The 22,814-nt window shown below is 41.2% G+C and overlaps 1 protein-coding gene across 1 annotated transcript; it reads left to right on the top strand.

Annotated features, from left to right (window-relative positions):
• The first annotated feature begins 82 nt into the window (after nt 1–82).
• Nucleotides 83–14,425, top strand: alkbh1 (alkB homolog 1, histone H2A dioxygenase). Its single transcript, XM_006632264.3, has 6 exons — nt 83–220; nt 4,645–4,753; nt 6,561–6,723; nt 7,822–7,912; nt 9,860–10,053; nt 10,609–14,425. The coding sequence occupies exons 1-6, from the start codon at nt 83–85 to the stop codon at nt 11,030–11,032; spliced, it is 1,119 nt and encodes a 372-aa protein (XP_006632327.2). The 3' UTR covers nt 11,033–14,425.
• Nucleotides 14,426–22,814: the final 8,389 nt, after the last annotated feature.

Here is a 22,814-nt window from a genome sequence, read left to right as displayed (position 1 = left end):
ATTTGTAAATATCTTATTAAAAATTGTCGTTGGTGGAAAATGTGAAAATCTGAAGTAAGCGGAGTTGAAAGGTCAAACAAGAATGATCAAGATGGCGGCCTCCATGGTGGAGCACGGTGAAGATGCGTTTAGAAAGCTTTTTAAGTTTTATAAGAGAAGAAGCCCTCCCCCTGATTTCATCGATGTCATAGATTTTGCAAAGGGTGTAACAAATGGAAAAGTAAGTTCTTCCGAATTAATCAATAAAAAATGTGCATTATTTGCGTTTTGAGATTTTTGAAAGGTAACTAAAGTTCTGTTCGAATAAAATAAGTATCACCCTTCTCTTTGTTATGTCAGTCTTTATTGAGAGTTCAGAGTCGTTCTGATAGGTAGTATAGGAGAGAGACATTTTGTAGTGCGATATTGTCTAATAGCAAAGCATTTGTTGTACTTCTTAATGTAGTGTTTTCGGACGACAAAGCTGAAGCTGTCTTGTTTTGATTTGAGTGCTGTAGTACCATTCTTACGTTAGCTAGTAGTGATAATTGTTAGAAACTATCTCAGAGACCAACTTTCATACGCGCAGCTGATAAGGTATGAGAAATGCCTAATAACATCTAACTAGCTGTGGTGAAACTTGTTACCAAAGTTGACTTTTCTGCATCATTGTGGGTTCACACACGACACAGCATTTTATACCGGGGAAAATCATGAAGTTGGCTTGAGACAGGGATCGAAGGAGAAATTCAAACTCGGGGGACCTCAGATGCACAAGGAGCAGAGCAAAAAGAGCCCTTGGGGAAAAGTCAGAGGGCCAGGTGTGTCTTCATACTTCAATTGTTTAAAAGCTCACTGAAAAATAGTAATAATCATCTAAATCGTTTTCTCCCTGTGTGGTTAAGGCACATGGCTTCTATATTGGGCATTGAAAGAAGCGTGTCGCTTGTAGCGGCGACACATTCACAAAAGTATCAGAAAGATTACCATATTTTGGTAACAGGTGACATTTTATTGAACAGCAATGACCGTTCATTATCATGATTACCCGTTGTCATCACCGATGGTCTAATCTGAACGTCACCTGGATAATCATATCTGGCCACTGTTGGAAGCAGTGCAAGCCATACATCCGCAGTACATGCTCTACACAAAGTGCTGTCTGGTGGCATACTGTCAGGGCTAGTATGAACCTGTTCTCTGGTTTCTGTGCCCTACATGCCACACATTGTTCCAGGTCATCCTGCAAATGTCCAACAAGGCTCAAAAAGAGTAGGCCACTCCACAACAAGGCTGCTACACTTTCATCTTCTAAGAAGGGTGGTTAAGCAAGCGCTGTGGGGCCGTGCTCTGTCCTGCAGTGAGTTATCATGTGTGGATTCACCTGCAGGGAGTGAGGTCGCAGGACTTCATGAGTGTAGTGCCTTGCAGTGAGACCCACAGTAACTCTAAGTGTAGTTCTGTCGTGACTAGACACTCCTACACACACTATCACATTTGGACCCCCCTTTGACAAAAGTGTTGTACATAACAGTTACTGTGTCACACTCCCTGACATCCATCAGAGTGCTTTACACAACGCTCTGATTCATTTCCAAAGAGCACTTGGCTCCACTACTGGCAGGTTTAGCACATGTGGCTCCAACATTCAGATAAGTGAAGCTCATTGATTACTTTCTGTATTTTTCTTTCTTGATTTTCGTCACACCTGATATTCAAGTCACACATGCACCCAATCTGGTTTCTCCTAAATTATATTTAAATAAAAAAAGAGATTTTATTAGACTTGTGACTCTTCCAGCTGTCACTTTGGCTGGGAGTTCGTTGGACAATTGCTAAAGTTGTATAGTTTGAGTGTAGAATTAGCCCTCATTAAGGACATGGGGCTCCTGAGTGGTCCAGCCAGCACAGGCCCTGTCGTTCACGCACGGCGGGGCGGAGCCTGAGTCAGAGGCCACTTGTGGCGGCACACCGCTGGGCACCCTGAGCACCGCCCGGTGTAGAGTAGATGTCAAAGGATTTTGCTCACACCTCATTCTCCTTGTGTGAGATTAACCAGTATTTGGAGAGAAAGCATTCTGTTGGAGAGAATCTCCAGTCATCACCATTTCCCTTTTCTTGTGCTCTTGGTGTCACTGGTGTGGTTGAAGGTGATCAGAGGGGTGACTGGACTCCAGGAGCTTGGTTCAGGTCTTGGTTGTCTGTGTTCTGGTTCTGGAGTGGAGCCGATGTATTTGGCGATGTGTTAGTAGGTGGGGTTGTTAGTGTTTCATTTCCTTTGGCCACCTGGTTCCAGCTGCTCTCAGTCAGTTTCTCTGTGTTATGAAGGATGTGTGCCACCTGAGAGGCAGGGATTTACCATTTCCGCCATCTTGTGATTCTCGATCTCCAGTGTTTCCCTTATGGCCTGTTTAATGGGCCCTGGTAATCAGGTTTTCTTAATTCACAATAGAAAATACAAACAATTACATATTACTTTGACGATTTTAATTAGAGATTGGTGAACAAATGCTATTAGTGTGCAATATGTAATGTATTTATTATATGTACAGAAAAGTATTTATACTACATATATATATTATATATATAAGTTCTGCAATATATGTACTGAGATGTATGTATCGAGATGTAGTTTACTCAGTCTGATGGAATGGTACGAAACAACAGGGACATGAAAAGCAGTGGTGTTTGAAGACAACTGGGATGAATGGCTGTGTAACAGTTTTTTCCTCTTGACAGCCAAGTAGATTGCATAATACTTCTAATATCATTAAGGATGGACACTACAGTGCTTATTTTTCCTTTTCTGCCGCAAGATATGAAAAGTGAAATAAGCCGTACAAAGCCATGAGACTGATCGCCTTGCGTTACGCGAAAGCTCGGCAAGGATAGCGGAAAGGAAATGACCCTCTGTAGGGGCATCTTGTGTTTAGAGTGGAATCTGAAGGAGATGCGTGCCAGAGCTCTGAGAGATGGATGCTGCCTAGGGATTCTGGCAGCTGCTGTTTGCGTGGGTGAAAATAAAGACATTTCTGAATGGAGTAGTTCAGATCCCTAGCATTCACCCTTCCTACGTGCAGAGAGAGGGTGAAGTACAGGTCTACTGTGAACTGATTAGGAATAAAGATGACAAACACATGTGGCTTTCTTGCACTGGAAAACAAGCCAACACAGAACTTGCAAATCTTTCTGTACCATGAGGTGAGTGCTCACTGACAAGAAGACTGCCGGAGATAGCAACGCTGTCTAGCCATAGAGAGCGTTCCTCTGTCCTGCTGTCTTCACAGTGTGAATTGTTACTGGTCTCTCAATCCAGACTGGATCTTTCATGCACCATTACTGTTCTCCCAGAGCCAATTAAGGCTCAAGGGTTCATTTGATAATGAGTGTAAATGGTTTGGTTGACATTTTGTCTGGACCATTCTACTTTCTCTGTTACTTCCCACAAGGCTACAACTTAGAGCCAAGGCCGGAATGTGGCTGAGACAATCCCAATTACTTTATCGACACAGACTGAAGAAATACTGGCCACGTCTGTTTGGACTGGCCCTACACACCTTGGATCAGAATGAGACGAACACTCACTTGTTTTGCTGAAATTACCTCAAGTTTTACAGAGCTGGCTGCCCAATCCTAAAATGTGTGAGGTTTTGGATTAATTATTGCTCAGAATTAGTCATTTGAAAATATTTTCACTGAACCGTTGTTCTTTAAATACTGAATTATGAAAGTAATTTTCTTTAATCAAGTTTTCAATGTTTGAAAAATTGCAGTCACGGATGAATAAAACAGAATTGTATGTGGCTATCAAACAGGAAATTATGAAACATGGAGGCTCTGCTCCAAAGAGACGCTTCATCATGGGGTTGCAATTCAAAGATGAGTTTTTATTACTTTTGCATTAATGTTGATGTGTAGAATTTGAATTCTAAATTCTAAATTATATGCATCAATAGTGATTTCATTTATGATTAAATACATTTTCATGGAGTAATTAGCCTCCTTAAATGTTTGGATAAAATATACATTAATGCCAGCAACCTTCAAAATAAATGTAATAAGTCTTAATTTAAATATGTGTACTGTAACAACGGCAATTGTCTTGTTCTTGGTTGAAAAGTGGGCTTGGCTGACCAATGATTCAGTATGTTTCATTTGACCATTTTCTTGTTATTTCACTGTAGTCCGTGAAGTAAAACAAGTGGTCTCTTTGAATGTCAATAGCTTCAGTTACCAGGGCTGATTCACACTGACCTATGTTCTCTTTCTCTGGGCTATTTATGACTCAATTGTTTCTAAGCAACATTAATTCAAAGTTATATTAAAAATATAGAGCACAGGTCTGATATATACAGGCTAAAGCTTTAATTCTAAACAATTCATGCATAAAGGAAAACACCAATAAAAAGGTTTTTGGAGGTTTTCAGACCAGAATGAGACAAGTGCAATTGTTTTTTTTTAAGAGCAGTTCACACAGGTGATGCCAAACCTCCTGTTTATCTGTGTAGGTGTATTTACCATTTTTAGCCCCAGATTATTCTGTTGTATCATCTATTACAAAGGAATGTGGGCATTTATACAGAGGTCCTGTTAGAGTTTTAAGAAGTGACCTGACTCACTGGTCTGTACCAGGGGCTGCTTCTCGAACAGTCTCTCTCCCTGCAGGTGCTCAGGACTGAGCTCAGTGCTACATCGGTGAGTGACACAGCTGCTCGGTGTGCTGGACTGCACCCTGTCCACCACTGGAAGGCCTTTGGCCTGGAGGGGCATCCAGGTATTTTTCTGTCTGAAGTCAGAAGATGTGTATGACAATTTTATAAGCACTCCTGGCATGTATATGCAGTATAGCACTTTTTATCCCAAAGCAACTCACATACAGTATAGGAGGTGGCCCACGTCAAGTGCAGCCCCAACAGGTTATTTAAGGGGAACTATGAGGAGGCCAGATTGTTCAGTTCCAGCCAGGACATCAGTGGTAACTTCCCTCTCTTACAAACAGTCAAGCGGGGCCTTCGATGGCTGTTTGGAAGTTGGTTTAATGTCTCATCTAAAATTTGGCACAGACTACAAGACACTGTCTCTGTTCCCTTGTTTTTCCTCAACCTCAGAGGTCTCCCAGCCAAGCTCTTACCAGCCCCTGCCTTCCTTCCTTCTTGGAGATCAGGCGCGATGCTGGTAGTTTCTCTGTCAAGATCAGCGTTTTTGTGTTAAAATGAATCTCCTTTTCCCCCCAGAAGCTATTGTTTTGTAACTCTTGAAATGTACATAATGGGGAAAAGTCATTTGTAACTTAAGAAGTATCTATGACTTTAATACCTTATGAGCCAAGATACAGATTAAAAGAAGAATGATGTTTGAGATGAAGTACAGCTCAAGAGGTAGAAGCAATTTTGATCAGTACTTAAGAAGCACATTTACCACTGCGAAGGTAAATGCTCTATTCAGTGAAGACAAGTAGGACATATTTCCATGTGTTACAGGTTTGTTTTGAAGCCACACAGAATGTCTCTATTGCTTGACTGTCTTTCGACTTGTATGAAGAAGACTGTGAGATGAGGTTATGCAGGTTTTCAGAATCATGCCAAGGGTAGTGCTTCACCAACAACACAAGGGCACAGGATCATAAGTGCAAATGAAGGGAAAATGTGTTTAAGACTGTAAAAGGAAGGAATGTGTTTGCACACAGAGTCAGAGGTGCCAGGAACTAACAGCATTCTGTTGAAGAAGTGGCTGGAGAAGATTTTGTGATCGATAAGCTACTGCAACTCAAATAAACAAGATGGACTGAACAGCCTCCTGTCATTTGTGCTCCTTCTGTTCTTAGGTCATGTGGTGACAGAAAAAAACATTGTTCCAGCTCTGTAGGTACAGAGCAGCTGTACCATAACTTATGCAGTACAGAAGGTCATGTTTACAAAATATGGACTGATAATACTGGGCGATTTTCTCAAAAAAGCATGCCAGTATAGAATGCAACTGAGCAACTGCTAGCCACATGGTAGATAAATAAAATATCCATTGCATTTTCATTTAAAAAATAATTACCTTCTAAGGTGCTCCACAGAATCAACTTTAAAATAAATCATTTTTTCCCTCCTTGCTGAAAGGTTTTGGATTCCTTATGTGACGTCTGTATATTATACAATACATTTACCCATTTGGCAGATGTTTTTACCTGAAAAGAATTACAATTGCATCCAGTTAAAATACAAAAGGTGCATATAACATTATCTTAAGACAACAATAAAACCACAACAAAACAGTCAGTGCAGTATGAAGTGCAAGGTTGTATCACAGTGCTAAAGCCTTTCAGTGTAACTTGATAGAAAGAGCAATGTCTGTGCACCAGCTGTGTAAATAACTCTGCAGTTAATAAATGATTACATAGCATTTCTTAATAAAAGGAGAAAACCTGACATTTAATGTAAGCAGAAGCACATGGTTGAAAAAACTGTATCAGCAACACCTGGTGTTAATGAATTTGAAATAAATGCAGAATTAACAATATCTAAAATGTTTTAAAAATAAGCAGGTTGCTTAAGATACTGTGAAAGATGGTTGCAAATATTGTCTTTAAACAGGGTTTATTTTCATCACCAACCCCTTCCTGCCTGGCTCCCAGCAGCACTGGGTCAAGCAGTGCCTGAAAGTGTACCCCCAGAAACCCAACATCTGCAACCTGGACATGCACATGCCCACGTCTGAAACTCAGAACCTCTGGGAACAGAGCAAAGACCAGCTGAGGTGAGCTCTCACTGCGTACCGTACACCTGCGGCGCAAAACTGACATCTTCCTTTGCACAGCACGGGGGTTGTGTGCATATTACAGATGAACATTGCTGATGTTTCTCATTTTCAGTTTTCTGTTCCTGTGTTCCCAGTCACTAACTGGAAATGAGTAAAAATGTTACAGCTGTGGTCTGAGGAAGCCGTGTGGAGGCCGGTGAAGAGAGAAGGAGGTTGTGATGCCACCCTCTACTCTGACTTTGCAGCAATGCATGTCCGTAGCTATGCAGCCCATTGCTGGCACGGAGCAAATCCTGGGTTGTGGATCTATATTCCCAGTACAGTCTTTAATTTAATTCTTAACACAGAGGAGTATTAGAGTGCAGGCAATCCCCTGCCATTTGAGTCTTAATCATGTTTATTGCATCTTTTTTTAATATGTGGTGAGTCATTTATTTTCTGCATTTTCGTTTATGTATTAGACATCAAAGTCAGCTTGAATTGGCCTACTAAAAATGCATTAGAATTATTCCATGGAATCATTTTTCTTTCTCCACGGTCTTTTTAGATTTTGTACTGTCCTTCCCTCATCTGATAAACCAAGAGGTGTCTTTGAAATCCAGAGTCTAAAGTAAAATGGCAGATCTGTGTGTGATTGATAAGCGACCTCATGCTGTTTTCCAGCGCTGTTTGGAGACTTGTGTAAAGTTTTTCTTTTAAATAGTACTTGTTTGGAGGGGGAAAAAAAGAAAAACTTGTCAAAAAAAAGAAACTTGGAAGGAATGTTATATGCCATATGTACTTTAAATGAAGAAAACCTTTGGAGTAATCTTTACTTTAAAGTTGCTATTTTGTTTTGCGCCTGGTGATCACTGCTTTTCCTCGTGACCTTTAGCACGGCGGTGCAGATCTTGACCTGACTAATCCGTGTGCGAATGTTCACTTTCCGCTTTTACAGCTTCTGGAAACCACCTGCTGCCCGCGGAGATTATGGCAGTGTAGCTGATTGCTCGTAAGAGGCTGCTCGCAGTGGGAATTTCGAAAGGTCAACGATGTCGAGTGCTCTGTCCTTTTTTATCTCTTTCATGAACTGAAAAGCTTCTCCCTCCCCCGCAGGCGGAAAAGAGCCGGGAAGAGAGAGCCGAAGAGCCTTCTGGAGAAACTCCGCTGGGTGACCCTCGGCTATCACTATAACTGGGACACCAAGGTGACTGCTAGTCTGTTTGGTCCACATGTGCAACAAGGAGCCACAGGTTAAAAACTACAGCTAATATTTGTCACTATAGCACAGTTTTAAACATGAGACATGTTGTGTTTTTGTATTCCACACCAATGAACACCCGTGTTCTCTGAGTGAGCTAACCCTCAGAATATCTGACATCCCATGAAGGTTAAAAGGGCCTCTTCTGGATTTTTGATACAGGTGAAACAATTCAAATTCCATCTTAATTCTTGGTTGTTCCTGGAATTCTCTCATGAAATCCATCCCCTGCCCAAGAGTGTCCAAGCCTCTTATGAAGGCAGTGTCTTCTGATTCCAGTTGCTCTCTTGTCTGTCTTTGCGCCAAGCATTCTTCAGTAGCAGTTCCTGCGGGTAATAATATCTTCATATGGATTTTGAACAGATTAAATGTCATCACAAGGCTCTGGGAGTCAGAGTCCTCTTAGTGATTTGAATATGAGAATTTCTACAGTGTGTCCCTCCTTATTTATTTGACCTCCTGGAAAAAGTGGAGCCCTAGATATTTTCATTGATTTTCAGATTTTGATAGTGATTCATAAACTGCTTCTCCATTTCAGATATATTTACATGGATTTTCAGTGTTTGGTTGGTTTTGTTGTTTTTTTGTGCTATTACATTAATTCAGTTGGATTTATTCTGTTTATTCAGTTTCATTTATGTACCCGGTTTTGGTTTTATTCTTCTGAAGGGAGTGCATTGCCTTTAGGATTCTTTTATTTTGGCTATAGGACAGTTCTTTCCTTATTGTATGGGAATGAACCCTGTCTAGTTTATATGCTATTTGCAGTAACACTATTTAGTCTTATTCCATATTAAATCAGGAATTGCATACCGAATTCATTAGCTTTGATCTCTATTTGACATTGCAAAATGTCTGACAACAATCTGTGAATTTTAACAGGAATTTGCCCTAATTGATGCAGAAGAGTCTCGGTACAGGCACCATTAAGATCAGATGTATTATGTATTCATTGAACCGTTTGTAAAGGCAGCTTGAATGTTTATTTACTGATTACATAATTCTGCCTGAATGCTAATACGGGAGGCAAACAGAGGGAGGTACAAAATGCACCGATAAACCTCAGAAAAGGTGGCAGGAATCTATTTGTTCTCCTTTTTGTATCCCTGCTCATGAAATTTAAATGATTAGTTTCACTGTAGACAAATGGATTTCCTTCATCACATGGCCAAGCCATTTGTTGGGTTTCTGCAGTGACCACGAGCTGACCTTGTACTGAGTGGTAGACGTCATTTGTGTCTGTCTGAGGCACCGCCCTCCACTTGACAGGTGGTTTCTTCTTTTCTACCAGCGCAGAAACGCTCTGGCAACGTCTGCCAGTCCCAACAGCTTGACTGCATGAAACAAAAGTTTAATAATATTAAAGTGAGGCAGATACAGACTTTTTTTGTCACAGTACAGTGGAGTTCAGCAGCTCTGAAAATGTCAGGAAAGCATTTTGAGTCGTGATGAGATCTAGGCAGCTGTAGCTCTTTGAAGGTTATGTGCACTTTGAGGCATGAAAAACACAAAAGATGGTTACAGCACCATCTAGCTTTGTTGTATTTTTAGTGCATCTTGGTACCGATATGATTTTACTTTTGCTGCTGAAGGGAGTTTTAGGGTTCCAGTTAAGCCGGAAGGCCCTTAAGCCCCTGACAGTTTCTGGTGGATCTAGAAAGACAGCCTCCTGACATTCAGGATGGTGTCAAACAGCATCACCAAGCTGGCAGATGACTGAGACTGGAAATCTGCTCTACCTGTTACCACAGTGTCCTTATAAACTTTTTGAAGAGAAAAGAACAGGGAAAGAATTATAGAGCGTTCTGGCGCCTTCTCGCCCTCTCCTGGGGGACGCTGTGCTTCTTTGCTCACGTGAGCTTCACACCTTGAGGGATGGGTTTGTTGTTTCAGACGTACTCCCCAGCCCACCACACCCCCTTCCCCTCGGACCTGCACACGCTGGCCGCGCGAGTGGCCACGGCCTGTGGCTTTCCCAGCTTCAGCTCGGAGGCGGGGATCCTGAACTACTATCACCTCGATTCATCTTTGGGGATACACGTCGACGAGTCTGAGCTCGACCACTCGCAGCCACTCCTGTCCTTCAGGTGAGCTCATGTGGCAGGGCTGTTTGAGAAAACCCCAGGCGTTTCTTCTGGGCAAACACAAAAGATAACTTAATTCAGTGCCCGGCCTTCTGTTATATAACATGGTTGTATTGTTATCACACAGATAGCACTCCTACTTGGTAACTAGTTGCCAAGTAGGATAGTGGAAATTGCTATCTAAGAAGAAATCCCATTACCATATTATGACATGGTAATTGTGCCTGTTAATTTAACTGGGAGTCCCGGACTGAAGCAGTAAGTGGAACAACACATAAGACATACGCTTAATTTAACCCTGAGCAGTTAATGGAAATCATTAAAATTTTCCGACGGTATCACACTTCTTCAAAGTTGGGCCAAAGATTAAAGATTATTTTCCTATCGAAGACGTTTGCTCAGAATGAGCGCCATCGCACAGGGGCAGTTTCTACCGCTTTATTTGCCAGATGGGCGCTGCAGTGACATGACCTCACAGTCGGGTGTTTGACATCTGTATGTCCTGAATGGTACCATCTTCCCCCGTCAGTGTTCCCGTTTCCGCTTTGTTCCTCATAGTTTCGGACAGTCGGCCGTCTTCCTTCTTGGCGGGATGAGGCGTGAGGACCCCGCCACCGCCATGTTCATGCACAGCGGCGACATCATGGTGATGTCGGGGCCCAGCAGGCTGCGGTACCACGCTGTGCCACGCATCGTCGCCGCCAGTCCCGCCGAAGACCCCCTGCCCCCGTGTCTCCTCCCGCGGCTGCAGCCGGACCCGCCGGAAGACTCTGCCGTCGGCCCGGTCTCTCGGGAGGACTGGGAAGTGTGCGCGGGGTACATCCGGAGCTCGCGAGTCAACGTGACGGTGAGGCAGGTCCTGGAGGCTGGGGGGGTCTTTCCTGGGGACCGCGGTGGCGGCGGCGGCGCTGTGACGTCTGGGGGAGCCTCAGGGAGAGAAAGAGACTTGAAAAGGAAAAAGAGTCCCTATGGGGATTTTTAACAGACGTTCAGGCGGTTCTGTCCAGAGATGTTCTTCTCCCGCGAGAAGATAGACTGCGCTCAAAAACTGCACTGCGTCCCTTAGTCCTCTCACACTGCTGTTATACAGAGGATCTTTACGGTGCAATTCAGTTGTAAGGAAATCGTACATCTAAGAAAAGGGTTATTTAATGTGTGTAGATTAAATTAATTTTGCTGTGCTACTGTGCACCTGAGCTGGATTTGGACAGGAAGGAGGTACTGAATGTGAATTGATGCATATTCTGTGTTCCCAGTGACAGTGTAAAGATACACGAAACAAGATCGCAGTTAGGGGATCTCAGGGGGTGTAGTCGAATGTACTGCAAATATCAGGTTCAGGCTGAGGATCAGCCCAGACACTCCCATCTTTGGCATGTTGTTGATCTGTCCAACTAAACAAACAGGCTAAGTTCATTCACCACTTGTGTCGATCATTTTAAGCTCCTACCACCACCATTGTGCAGAGAAGACGAAGTAGCTTCTATTTGCATAATGATCAAATGGCTGTTAAGCTAATTTCCTCCCGATGCTGTGAGTGGTTTTTATTCTGTTGCGCAGGATGAATTGGGTGTCCCCTGGGGTTTATCCATCTCAGAGAATGATCCCCCCACCTCCTCCCTGCACTGCATTTACTCTGAATTAAAGATCATATCTGATTTCTTTTTGTTGCAATGTCATTATGTATTTAAAATAATCTAATTCCTGACTGAGGACTCACTGTGTTTTGTAGTCCCTGACTTTTTCATTTAAATAAAAAAGCCAAAGGAGTTTAAGGAGGCATAAATCTCCTAAGTTGTTTAGAAGCAGTAGGTTTATTTAAATATTCTTCCTATCCTTGCTGGAGGCAAAATAAGGCTGGGATGTTTTGGTCTGTCCTCATTTGTAATGTTCACAGTGTGGTCCTATGACATATCACTAGGTTGTTGTTTGTGTTTACTGTAAGCCTCAGATTTGTTTTTTTCCCCCAAAATATTCAAATTGGTGTTTAAATTTCCTTTTTTTCTTTAACCACATAACTGAAATGCTTGTTTGTCAAGCCAGGCTATTAACAGAAAAATAATCAGAACTTTTATAGCACTAGAATTTGTTTAACACATGGGTCATGACTTTCATTTTTCTGATATAAGGCTGCGTACCTGCTGTATTACTTACATCTGAAAGGGACTTGAATATTTAGCATTGGCCTTACAAAATGACACCTGCTGACCTTTAGAACATTTTCCCCTTGACACATGCATGAACGTGTAATATCATTTCCCATTTCTCAGGTTAAATTTGTAGCCTCTTTTTGCATTACTATTATTATGTAATGCGTAAATGATCTAGAAGGAACCCTAGTGCTTCATATGTAAGTGCTTAATTAAGTAGAAAATAATGTTCTTGACAGCAGAAAGTCATGCAGGAAGCGGCATCACTGGAATGAGGAGCGAAAACAAATCAGTACTGTGTCTCTTGTGATTGCATTTCCCGGTCTGAAATTCACCTAAAGGTGAAAGTGAATGTAAGTAAAGTAGTTAGAATAGATACATTTCAATTACTGCAAAGCTGAACTTGCAACTGTATAGTTGTAGCCACTCTATGGTTGGTTTAGGACTTTGTGTTTGATCAGTGGAGTGTTGCATATTATATATATATTTCAAAGCCTGCACTTCTTGTTTTACTCCTACATTTAGCTGTTTTGATTGTTAAACTCTCTATGACTGCCCCCTAGTGGACACATTGGAGTTCGCCGTTGTGTGAACGAGGCATAATCACAATTTCCTTTCCGTCCAATTTATTGTTTTATCTCCTCGAGCTTACAGCAACAGTTTGGTTTGTCTTTCTTTTGCGTCTTTTGTCTTTTTTTCTTTTGTCTTTCTTTTGCATCTCTTTCTCTCTCCTTTCTTTGCTAAAAACAGGCCAGTTTGTACCAAATATTGTTGCTTTGTGTGAAAGTATCAGTGAAACGTGACAGATGACGCTGCACTGCACGAGTCTGTGAGGACACCTCGCGAGGGTCTGGTAGTGGTGCCAGTGTAAGTGCAGGCTGCTCCCCATTTTCACTAGACTTTCACTGTCATCCTGCCGGGTTAAAGGAAGACCACATCTTGCAGAGTGGGGCTGTGTTCCATGTGTCTGTCTGGGCTCAGTTGGAGAATCCACCAGTATGGTCACTTTGGTCTTTGGTAACCCCACTCACATCAGTTCCATTGACAGACTGATAGGCAGGAGAATCAGTACAACCGTTTAAGGATGACTTGACAAATAGGCACACTGTTGGCCCCAGTGACTGTGGGTTTAATGCTGCTGCATTAAAGAGAGATGCGGGATCATTGGAGAGGGACAGCGTGTGTGATAACCCACATTCTCCATATTTCCCATCATGGTTCTTGGGGAAACCGGAAGCAGACTAATTTGTCTATTTGAGCTCAACATCACGGTGAAGATAAACAGATGACACCTTGAAAAAATGTCTCATCTCTTGGCAGTTTAAAAATAGGAGCTGTCAGAATAAAATAAGGCTATAATTTTATTTTTGTTTACTGCCTGTACCAGTTAATTACCCCTGGGAATCATTTTCAAACAGACAATATTGATTTAAAAGTGAATACACTTTTAAAGTCCAATTCTAATTTAACTGTATGCCTTGGGGAAGCCTTAATAATTCCAAAAAGGTGCATTAAAAAAACAAAAAATTGCATCAAATATGAAGAATAAAAAATAACTTATTAACAACCTATTGTAACAAACCAGATCAGTTCAGATACAACTGGATAAAGCTGGTTTATGTCACTCTGGTGTAATGGTGTTGCCTAACTCTCATTTCATGAATCATTTCTCAGAACAAAAAAATTATACATTTACTAGGATTTTGTACTTTTTCAAATGGCGAATTTGCTCTTTCTCTGCTTTTCTAAGTCGCTGTAACATTATGCCTGTCTGAAATGGCAGTTTTGTAACACTGCAGATGAATGATCAGTTCTGATTAAAAAGGCAGAATTCTGAGCTTTTAACAAACATATCACACCACGATTTGGTGTTGTGCTTCAGGTGTTAAGTAATACTGCCATGTGCTGTTATTTTCTCTTCTGACTTTAACTAGAACTGACCTTTTCTTAAAGGCCAAGGATATTGTGTAAAATGTTTATAATCTGATCAGCCGATGTCAGACATTTCAAACTCACAATTGCATCACTGTTGACAGCACGTGCAGGAAACAGCCTGAAACAGGTGTCAGAAAAGCTGTTCCTCAGGGAATGCCGCACTGTTTTTTTTTTGGGATCATAGGTTTAATAACCAGCAAAGCCTTTGGTAGCTTGAGGGAATAAATGGGAAAGGAGTGAGACCCCTTGAAATCCTTGGAGTGTGAATAAAACAAGACTTTAAAGATGAACCTTGTTGGCTGTGGTTGCTTCTTTCACCATGTGTACTTGATAACTGGTAATACTTGTTTTATCAAAAGACCGGGACAGTATTTGATTGGATTCTAAGATGTGGATGTTATATTGGGGATAAGCCCATGACCAAGTTCTGAATAACGTTAGAATAAATATATAATCCACATCCCAGCACTGTTACCGATCTGTGTGGATGATTGAGCGTTCTGATCACCTCTCAGTCTCACCCAGATGAGCGTATTGAAGGGGTGTAGCAGGCAGCAAATACAAACCCAAGCATAAAGAAATGTCACAGTACAGTCGAGTACTGGTGGCAGGTCACCAGGCAGAGTCTTCTTGAAATGGTGGCCAAAAATAGTAATGAAATTGCAAACTAAGAAGGGAATTCACAGAAAATAACTCAGGACATCAGCTGTTGGGCCATTATATTACTCTCTCCCTGCTTCTGATGATGAAGAAATGTCTGTGTGATGTATGTGTTCACGGGTACTCAGGCTTATTGGAAATAAAAATTGGTGCATCTTACAAAATGCTGTTTTTTATATTTTACACAGATTATATACACCACCTACCTGGCACACACTTGGAACTTCAGGAAGTTCATCTTTTCTAATCTGGATGTCAGAATTTTTTAAACTATTATACAAGACACTTTTTCGCAAGAGATATAAGACTACATTACCCATAGTGCAATGTTTTGATAAGACGACCATAGCACCTTGACTAAATTTAATTAGATTTATGCTCTAAGGTAACCTTGTATACGGTTTAACCTGCTGCTCGGTCCTTCATCTCCAGCTCCCTAGTGAGGTTATTTTTTTGTCAAAAGAAATGTATGACTATTGTATTGAAGCTAGTAGTTTTTCTGATTTTAGACTTTAGGTAATGCACAGTCCACCAGTGAGACCGTATTGCTGTTTATCATATTCCTCACATGATGTAACGACTGCACGTGTGGCGATACAGTACCCCCCTTTCCACAGCAAGGACACTTCCCCGGTTTGGGGCTTTAATTCTGTGGATTTGGAGTTTTGCAGTGTGATCGATCGGAAGTACAGTCGAGCCAGAAGCCTAACAGAAAACGACCTGTCCGCACAGGAGGAGAAAAGCTATTACTGCCATTGCCAGTGGAGGGTCTGGATTTCAGCAGAGCAAATTGTATGAGAGAGCCTCGTGAGTGGAAAAGCTTGACAATGAGAATGAAACACATTCACAAGTGCTTTTCAATTTATCGCTGATGGGCTTTTGTCAGTTTCTCAGCTGGATGTTTGACTGTAAAAACCCCTGTACTTTTTATGAGGATTTTTCTGTTGCTTGCTTTTACAGTGTATTTGTATCAATTTTTTTTCAGAGTGGCTGCCTTTGGTATGAAATTGAATAAAGGAAGGGTTTTAGCAATACATGTGTTATTTTACGTTTCTGTTTAAAACATGCAACGGTAGAATCCCAGTCATCTTAATAATAATAATAATCACAATAATAATCTTTTACACTTATATAGCTCTTTTCTGGACACTACACTCAAAGATCTTTAGAGGTAATGGGGACTCCCCTCCACCACCACCAATGTGCAGCCCCACCTGGATGATGCGACGGCAGCCATAGTGCGCCAGAACGCTCACCACACATCAGCTCTCAGTGGGGAGGAGAGCAGAGTAATGAAGCCAATTCATAGAGGGGGATTATTAGGAGGCCATGATTGGTAAAGGCCATGGGAATTTTGCCCAGGACGCCGGGGTAACACCCCTACTCTTTTCGAGACATGCCCTGGGATTTTTGTTGACCACAGGGAGTCAGGACCTCGGTATTACATCTCATCCGAAAGACAGCGCCTGTTTACAGTATAGTGTCCCTGTCACCATCCTGGGGCCCCACTAACACCTCTTCCAGCAGCAACCTTAGTTTTTCCCCAGCTCATTATAAAAAATAATTTAATGTCCTAAAACTGCCACACTGTTTTCCAAGAATGTGTCCTGAAATAAGTTGTTTTAAACCATATTAACAAAGAATTAGCCTCGTCCCATATATTAAATTAACTGATGCAGTGCAAAGGTTTGCGCAGCCCTATGTAATCCTTTCACAAATCACAAGCCTTTTCCCCTGAAGTACAGCAGTGGCAATCTCATAAATCAGTGAAGGTTTTTCTACTGTGTTTAAATCAGGAGAAAAATAAAAACATGCCAGCCATCATCCATCGAGATAAAGACTTGTACAACCAGGGTGTGGCCTGACATTTCATACTTGTGATAAAAAAATGCATTCCTGTTGGCTCTACATTATTAATTAAAACCATAATGCAGTCTGGCAGAAAGTCTAGAAACTAATGGAAATTTAAGAAGGGTATTTATATCATGTTTAAAATCAGTCTAAATATACAGTATATATAAATATCAACAAAGGTAGTCCAGACATTTTAATGATTATTTTCCAAGTAGGTGGCGCATGAAAATGAAACTATCAAATTTGGTTTGGTGTTTCAGTGCTTTTTGAGTATACAGCAGTTCAGGATGCAAAATAATGTTAAATACATCATTTTTTCAGTATTCAATTTGTAAATGCAGTAATAGAAAAATCTTCAAAGGAAAAGCTGCCTACAATCGTAAGTAATAAACAGGCCTAAATTAATACCCTTTTGTGTAGCTGTTAAACCAATAGTGAATAAATCTGTTTTATTGTTAACTAACTGCACATTACTTACAAATAAGCTTCTGAACAATTGAATAAACTAATTAATGGATACAAAGAGCCATTTGTGTAATTTCAAGACACAGGCTGTGTGTTGAAGGAGGTATAAAGCCACCAAATTCATTTCAAGCAGATGACAATCAACTCTTGAAGCCAAGGAGGTCCCTGAACACCGAGGTAAAGTTCAGGCTGCTGTATCTCTGATGCCAGAAGCACCATGAAGATTTAAGCCTGTGCTTTCATTACCTTTTGAGATACATACATTAAAAAGTCAGCTGAAATTGCGTTTAGTTATATAAATTAACTTTGGAAAGTGTTTTAGAAACGAAACTTGCTTTCTGCCCGTCGTCTGATCTCTTCAGCCCCGGTGGGCTGGATGAGCTGTGTTCTCCTTTCCGTTCTCATGTTCTTGTTCTGAGAGGTGACTGTTTTATTTCAGCTGTGGTAGCTCCCCCAATATCATGGAGCAGCTATTCTCTCTGTGCTCAATCAATAGCCAGGTCCTTCTTATCCTCTCCTGGAAAGCAGCCATATTGATTTTTTTAAAAAAGAACATATTAGTCATTTGTTAGGTTTTTTAAAACAGTGATCACATAATCAATGCTCTTCATTAAAGATGACAAACGCTCTTAAATATTCTGCGGGTCCAGGTTTATGACCTTAAGGAGGTCACATTCAGTACATGCTCTCTCTGAAAGAAACAAGCTTTGTCCTAAATTATAAAATACAACAACACTGAGTCTTCATCACCAAAACCCTGATGCCCGTCAAAGATTCACAGTTGTAGTTTTAGTCTTAACCATCTGGGCAGAGAGCGGGGGGTGGGTGGTACATTTTTAAGGTGATGATCTGCGAGATACTGCAAGATGATTCGAAGCTTGCTTGGGTCTTTTAAACCCTCTGTTGTACAGATGAGAGGATTTTGAACAAAGGAAAACAGGAGAGAGGAACAGGGTAGGAGCAGCGAGGTTCACCCTTGTTCTTTCTGATATTTTCTCCTATGAAGAAAAGCTGTGCTCCTAGACGATATCCCCTGTCATTCACTGACCTGTAGAGTTCTGACTTTCTGTTTTTCCTTTCTAAGCAGCAAAGGTAAACCTGTTGGTACAAGATGCCTTGTTCGCAGGTCAAAGGATGCAATCTAATGTGTGAGTGAAATAAGCCATTAGAAACAAGTCACTTCAGATCCACCCCAGGGCTCCAGAGGCTCCCTGTGTCTGCAGCCAGGTCCGATCAAGCCACATTAATGAGCCCAGCTGACACGGTGTTGTAAGGCCTCTGTGTAGAGGAATGCATCTCTTTGTTTCTCCTCACGATGCCCCTCAGCAGCTACACAGGCTCCCCTGCTAGTGTCCAGCGAAGGAAGACAACAGGCCCTGTTCCTCTGTTGGCATTTCCTGCCCTAGTGGCGATCACCCTGCTCTGCTGTTCTGGAGCAACTCTCCCGTCTGATCAAGCTCAACGTGGAAGCCTGCCCCACCAGCTAGCAGGAAGGATGAAGCAGGGGAGCATCAGCAGTGGATACCGTCTCAGTCATGGATGATATCACACCCCATGATGCTGCCTGAGATGTATCAGGAAGAACAGCTCTGCATCAGCAGAACTGCAGGGCCTTCAGCTTTTCATTCCAACTGACCTTTCAGAGACTAGACTGAGCCAACTGCTGTCTTAATTAGTCAAGATGATCCTGAAAATGTGATGTTTATCCACTGAATGGCAAAGCCCTACACATTGCATGACACGCAGGACCCTTTTTGTTTCTCTACCAGTGTGAATTTTGATTAATGTTTTTATAATAATAATAACATCACTTTATTAACCCTTTACAATTTCTTGCATTAGGAATTGTCTTTTCACATACCCCAGCTTGCTCTCCATGAGACACACAGGCACACAGACACGGAGAGAGCCTGGGGTCAGAGCGCAAAACTTGTTTTATCCCAAGTTTAGCATTTGTGATTCAAATCTATAGGAAAACATTCAAATGTTTTCCTATAGATGATGCAAAGATGATGATTCAGTGAACAGCAGAGTTGTAAAAATATATAAACTGCGCTTGCATCAGTTGAAACTGAGCCTCACATAAACTCTCCATTTCAAGCTTCATCTCTGTAGGCAGACTTTGAGAAATCTATTGTAGACAAATTTGCCTCCTCTCATGTGAGCTTGTCTACAGAAGGGCTCTTGTTCCCAGCCTCTGTCACAGCTGTTTCCTGGGACTGGTGTCTGTGCATTGGCCTGTCTTTCCATTCTCACAAGAGTCAATGTTGAAAGTTGTTTAAAATGTTTATCAGAAAATTAATAAAATCAGGAAATAAGCCAAATATTTGCAAAATGTGTTTTGTTTCATTGAATCGTGCCCATTCCACGTTTAAGAAATACTGTTGTCTCATTACTGGGCTTGTTTTATTATAGAGGCGTATTGTAATATTTTTGATTATGTGGTCTTCTGGATTATTTGTTTTCATGGCAATGGAAGCAAATAATATTACTTATCATGCTTTGCGATTGTTTATTTCAACATGAGAAAAATTTAATTTTGATGTTTGGTTTATTTTGCACTTCAGCGCTGAAGAAAGACCGCTTCACGCAAAATCGACCGGCTCTGTGACACGCTCCTGAAAATGGATATTTAATTTTTTTTTAAATCAGAGCTGTAAAAGAAAGCTGCTTGTAATTATTTTTAACAGTTTATAATAAGCCAATGAGCCCTGTGGTGTTCCACCCATCACTACACAGCAATGTAGTATTTTTAAACTGTGAAATGCAGGTGCGTTTTTATCACCAAGCAATGAATAATGCATGAGTCTAAAAATATATGCACTGAGGATCTTTTAGGAGGTTGAAAGGAAACAGTATCTTTTTCTTCAGGAGGGAGGTAATTGCAAAGCTTTGATGGCATAAAGGCATAGATATTCTCCGGGATCTCTGCATCACATCCCCACAGGGTGCATAAATCACTGAGCGGCAATGTAATCGGTGAGGATGGCCTATAGACAACACTGGGCTATGAAGCTCACTGGTGTCACTCCGTGAGGGGCATGGAGAGACGAGGCAGTGTCCCCATGGTGTGCATCAGCCAATAATGAAGACAAAAGTTGCTATTTATTGAAAATGATGTTGCAATATAATGGAGAGTTCTTGTGAAGACACTGATGAAGACCGACTGAACAAGGACAAAGGTGAAGGGAAGTGCTCCTGGCTTCTGAGCTTCGAAAGCCTGTCAGCTGGAAGGAAAGGGGACGCTAATTGCAACACCCTTTACAAACTGTACATGCTTGTGTGATTCAGCGCCTGTGCTGTCCGGAGGTGTTGGCCAATCTGTATTAAACCATGCATTTGGATCCAGTTGCATTCAAATTGTTCATATGATGTCATTGAAAGTTAGTTTAAGCAAAAAAACAAATTGCAAATATACCTTTAGTATATGTGAAATATTTAAATATTTTCCTTACTGGATATTGCAAAAACAAATGTTCTGTCTAAAATAATTGCATATCTTTTCAAATAAACAATGTTCAAAAGTATTTAATTGAACCTCCTTTGGTTTTGATAATGTATATGATCAAAATGAATATGTGCATCTGGCACTCTATTCTCTTATAAAAAAATCTTTAAAAGGGGGCGGAGCAGTGGCTGGAAGGTTGCCGGTTCAAATTCTGCGGCCAGCAGAGGAATCCTACTCCGTTGGACCCCTGTGCAAGGCCCTTAACCCCAGCTGCTCCAGGGGCACCGTATAAATGGCTGACGCTGTGCTCTGACCCCAAGCTTCTCTCTCCCCGTCTGTGTGTCTCATGGAGAGCAAGCTGGGGTATGCGAAAAGACAAATTCCTAATGAAAGAAATTGGATATGGCCAATAAAGTGATCTTATCTTATTAATAAGGCAATTCTCAGGAGGAGGTTTAAATTACATCATAATGCATCACTAGTTGCAACATCAGTAACATTTCATCAAGGGTATGAATAGATTTGGAACCAACTGAAAATCCCTTAATGAAGATGATTACTCCTGTTGGAAAATCCCGCATTACCACCAAGGGACATGCGTTCTCCCTTTGTGTTTCGTTTTCTGAAAGTGATAGATTGGCCCAGACCCTCTTTTCAGTCCAAATCGAGCTGAACCAAGCAGAGGGAGTCATATGGTAAAAGACTTTTCGTTTTCTCCAAAACAGGATTTGCAGAATTTGCGGTGCAATGACTGAGGCCACCAGCCCGAGCACAGGATGCAGTCAGCTGCTGGTTTTTTTATTGACATTTTCTGGTTGAGAATCGGCAAACTCTCACTGAAACAATATTGAACACTGAAACAACAAAAATGGCCAGCAATAAGGGTACTGCCTGCTAAGAATGCTGAACCAGTGCTGAAATCAGCAATAAAAATGAATGGTGTTGACTTTGCTCACAAGATTGAATTCATCAACAAAGACAATCTGTGAAGTCTGGACACACTCAGAAAAACAGCTTTATTCAGGTAATAAAAAATTATTTTAGGCATAAAGCCCACCAATACCTTTAGATTCTTTTTTATTGCTTTAGTTCTTATGTAATTAAATTGATTCTTACTATGCTGTTCAGAGGACAGCTGGGAAAACGGCACTTAATTTAAACCAGTTTTCTTAAGGTGCCTTTTCAATTGCTGCTTGTCCATAAACCTTTTCTGTCATGGGAGAAAAGACGTTTAGCCGGTCGAGATGACAGGCAGACAGCACTCTCTTAAAATGGGGAAACTGCAACAGTGAAGAGGCCATGAATGTCACTGAAAATGACAGCCTGGCCTACTCTTCCTCCGCAATGAAGTCTTGCACAAATGCAAATTGACTTGACTTGGATAGTCTGCGCTGTTGCCAAGAATAATTATGCCAAGTACAAAAGAGAGGGACAATCAGCAGTATAATATCCACTTAGTAAAAGCTGAAGTTCTTGAGTTCAGTATTTCTAAACAGCACCTTCTCTTCAAGCATTTGAAATTCTTCCAAAAATAGTAACCAGCCACTGGCTCGCAGTGACACTCATCAACCATCAACCATCATCCCCCCACAAACACAAACAGCCCCAACCTATGCCTCACTCTCCTCCTCCCACCCCCTTCTCAGCAGAACATTTCAAAAGCAAGGAAAGGGTTCTGCACTTGCAGATAAAATTATAGGCTGTCAGGGTGATATATGTAGTCATATAATTTTTATTGCATGTATTTTATCTACTCTTTCTAGCTGCTCAGGCTTTGCCTTTCTCTCTCCTGTTAATGAACACAGGGAAGCAGCTTTGCTCTGTACCATCCACAATCACAGGATAGTCGCAAATCAGAAGCACACAGCCGGAATCAAGCCTCCCTTACATTTATGTGTGAAATTGTTGTTGTTATTGTTGTTGTTAACAATAACACAATTCAGTTCTGCAAAATGTGAGTCATCAAGACTGTGTGGAGAGATTAAAGCATTTCCTCTGTTGTGAAGCAGGCTGCTTTTACTCCAGTGTTTATCTTGAAGGACAATGTCTCTTTTTATTATACTACTGAAGTATCCTGTTACAATTTTATGATAGTACTTCCTTTAAGAGTGACCTATTTTCACCCTTGGTTTGGTGATGTTATTTCTCTATTGGTATATTATGTGTGTCTTATTGTGGTCTGGAGGACCTGCTAAATCAAGCAACAGGTTTGTTTATCTGTATAATTGTTGTGCGATATTGACTATATTTCT

This window comes from Lepisosteus oculatus, chromosome 8 (assembly GCF_040954835.1).
Source record: "Lepisosteus oculatus isolate fLepOcu1 chromosome 8, fLepOcu1.hap2, whole genome shotgun sequence".
Classification (NCBI taxonomy): Eukaryota; Metazoa; Chordata; class Actinopteri; order Semionotiformes; family Lepisosteidae; genus Lepisosteus; species Lepisosteus oculatus.
Note: the sequence above shows the minus strand (reverse complement) of the source record. Positions and strands in the feature narration are given on the sequence as shown.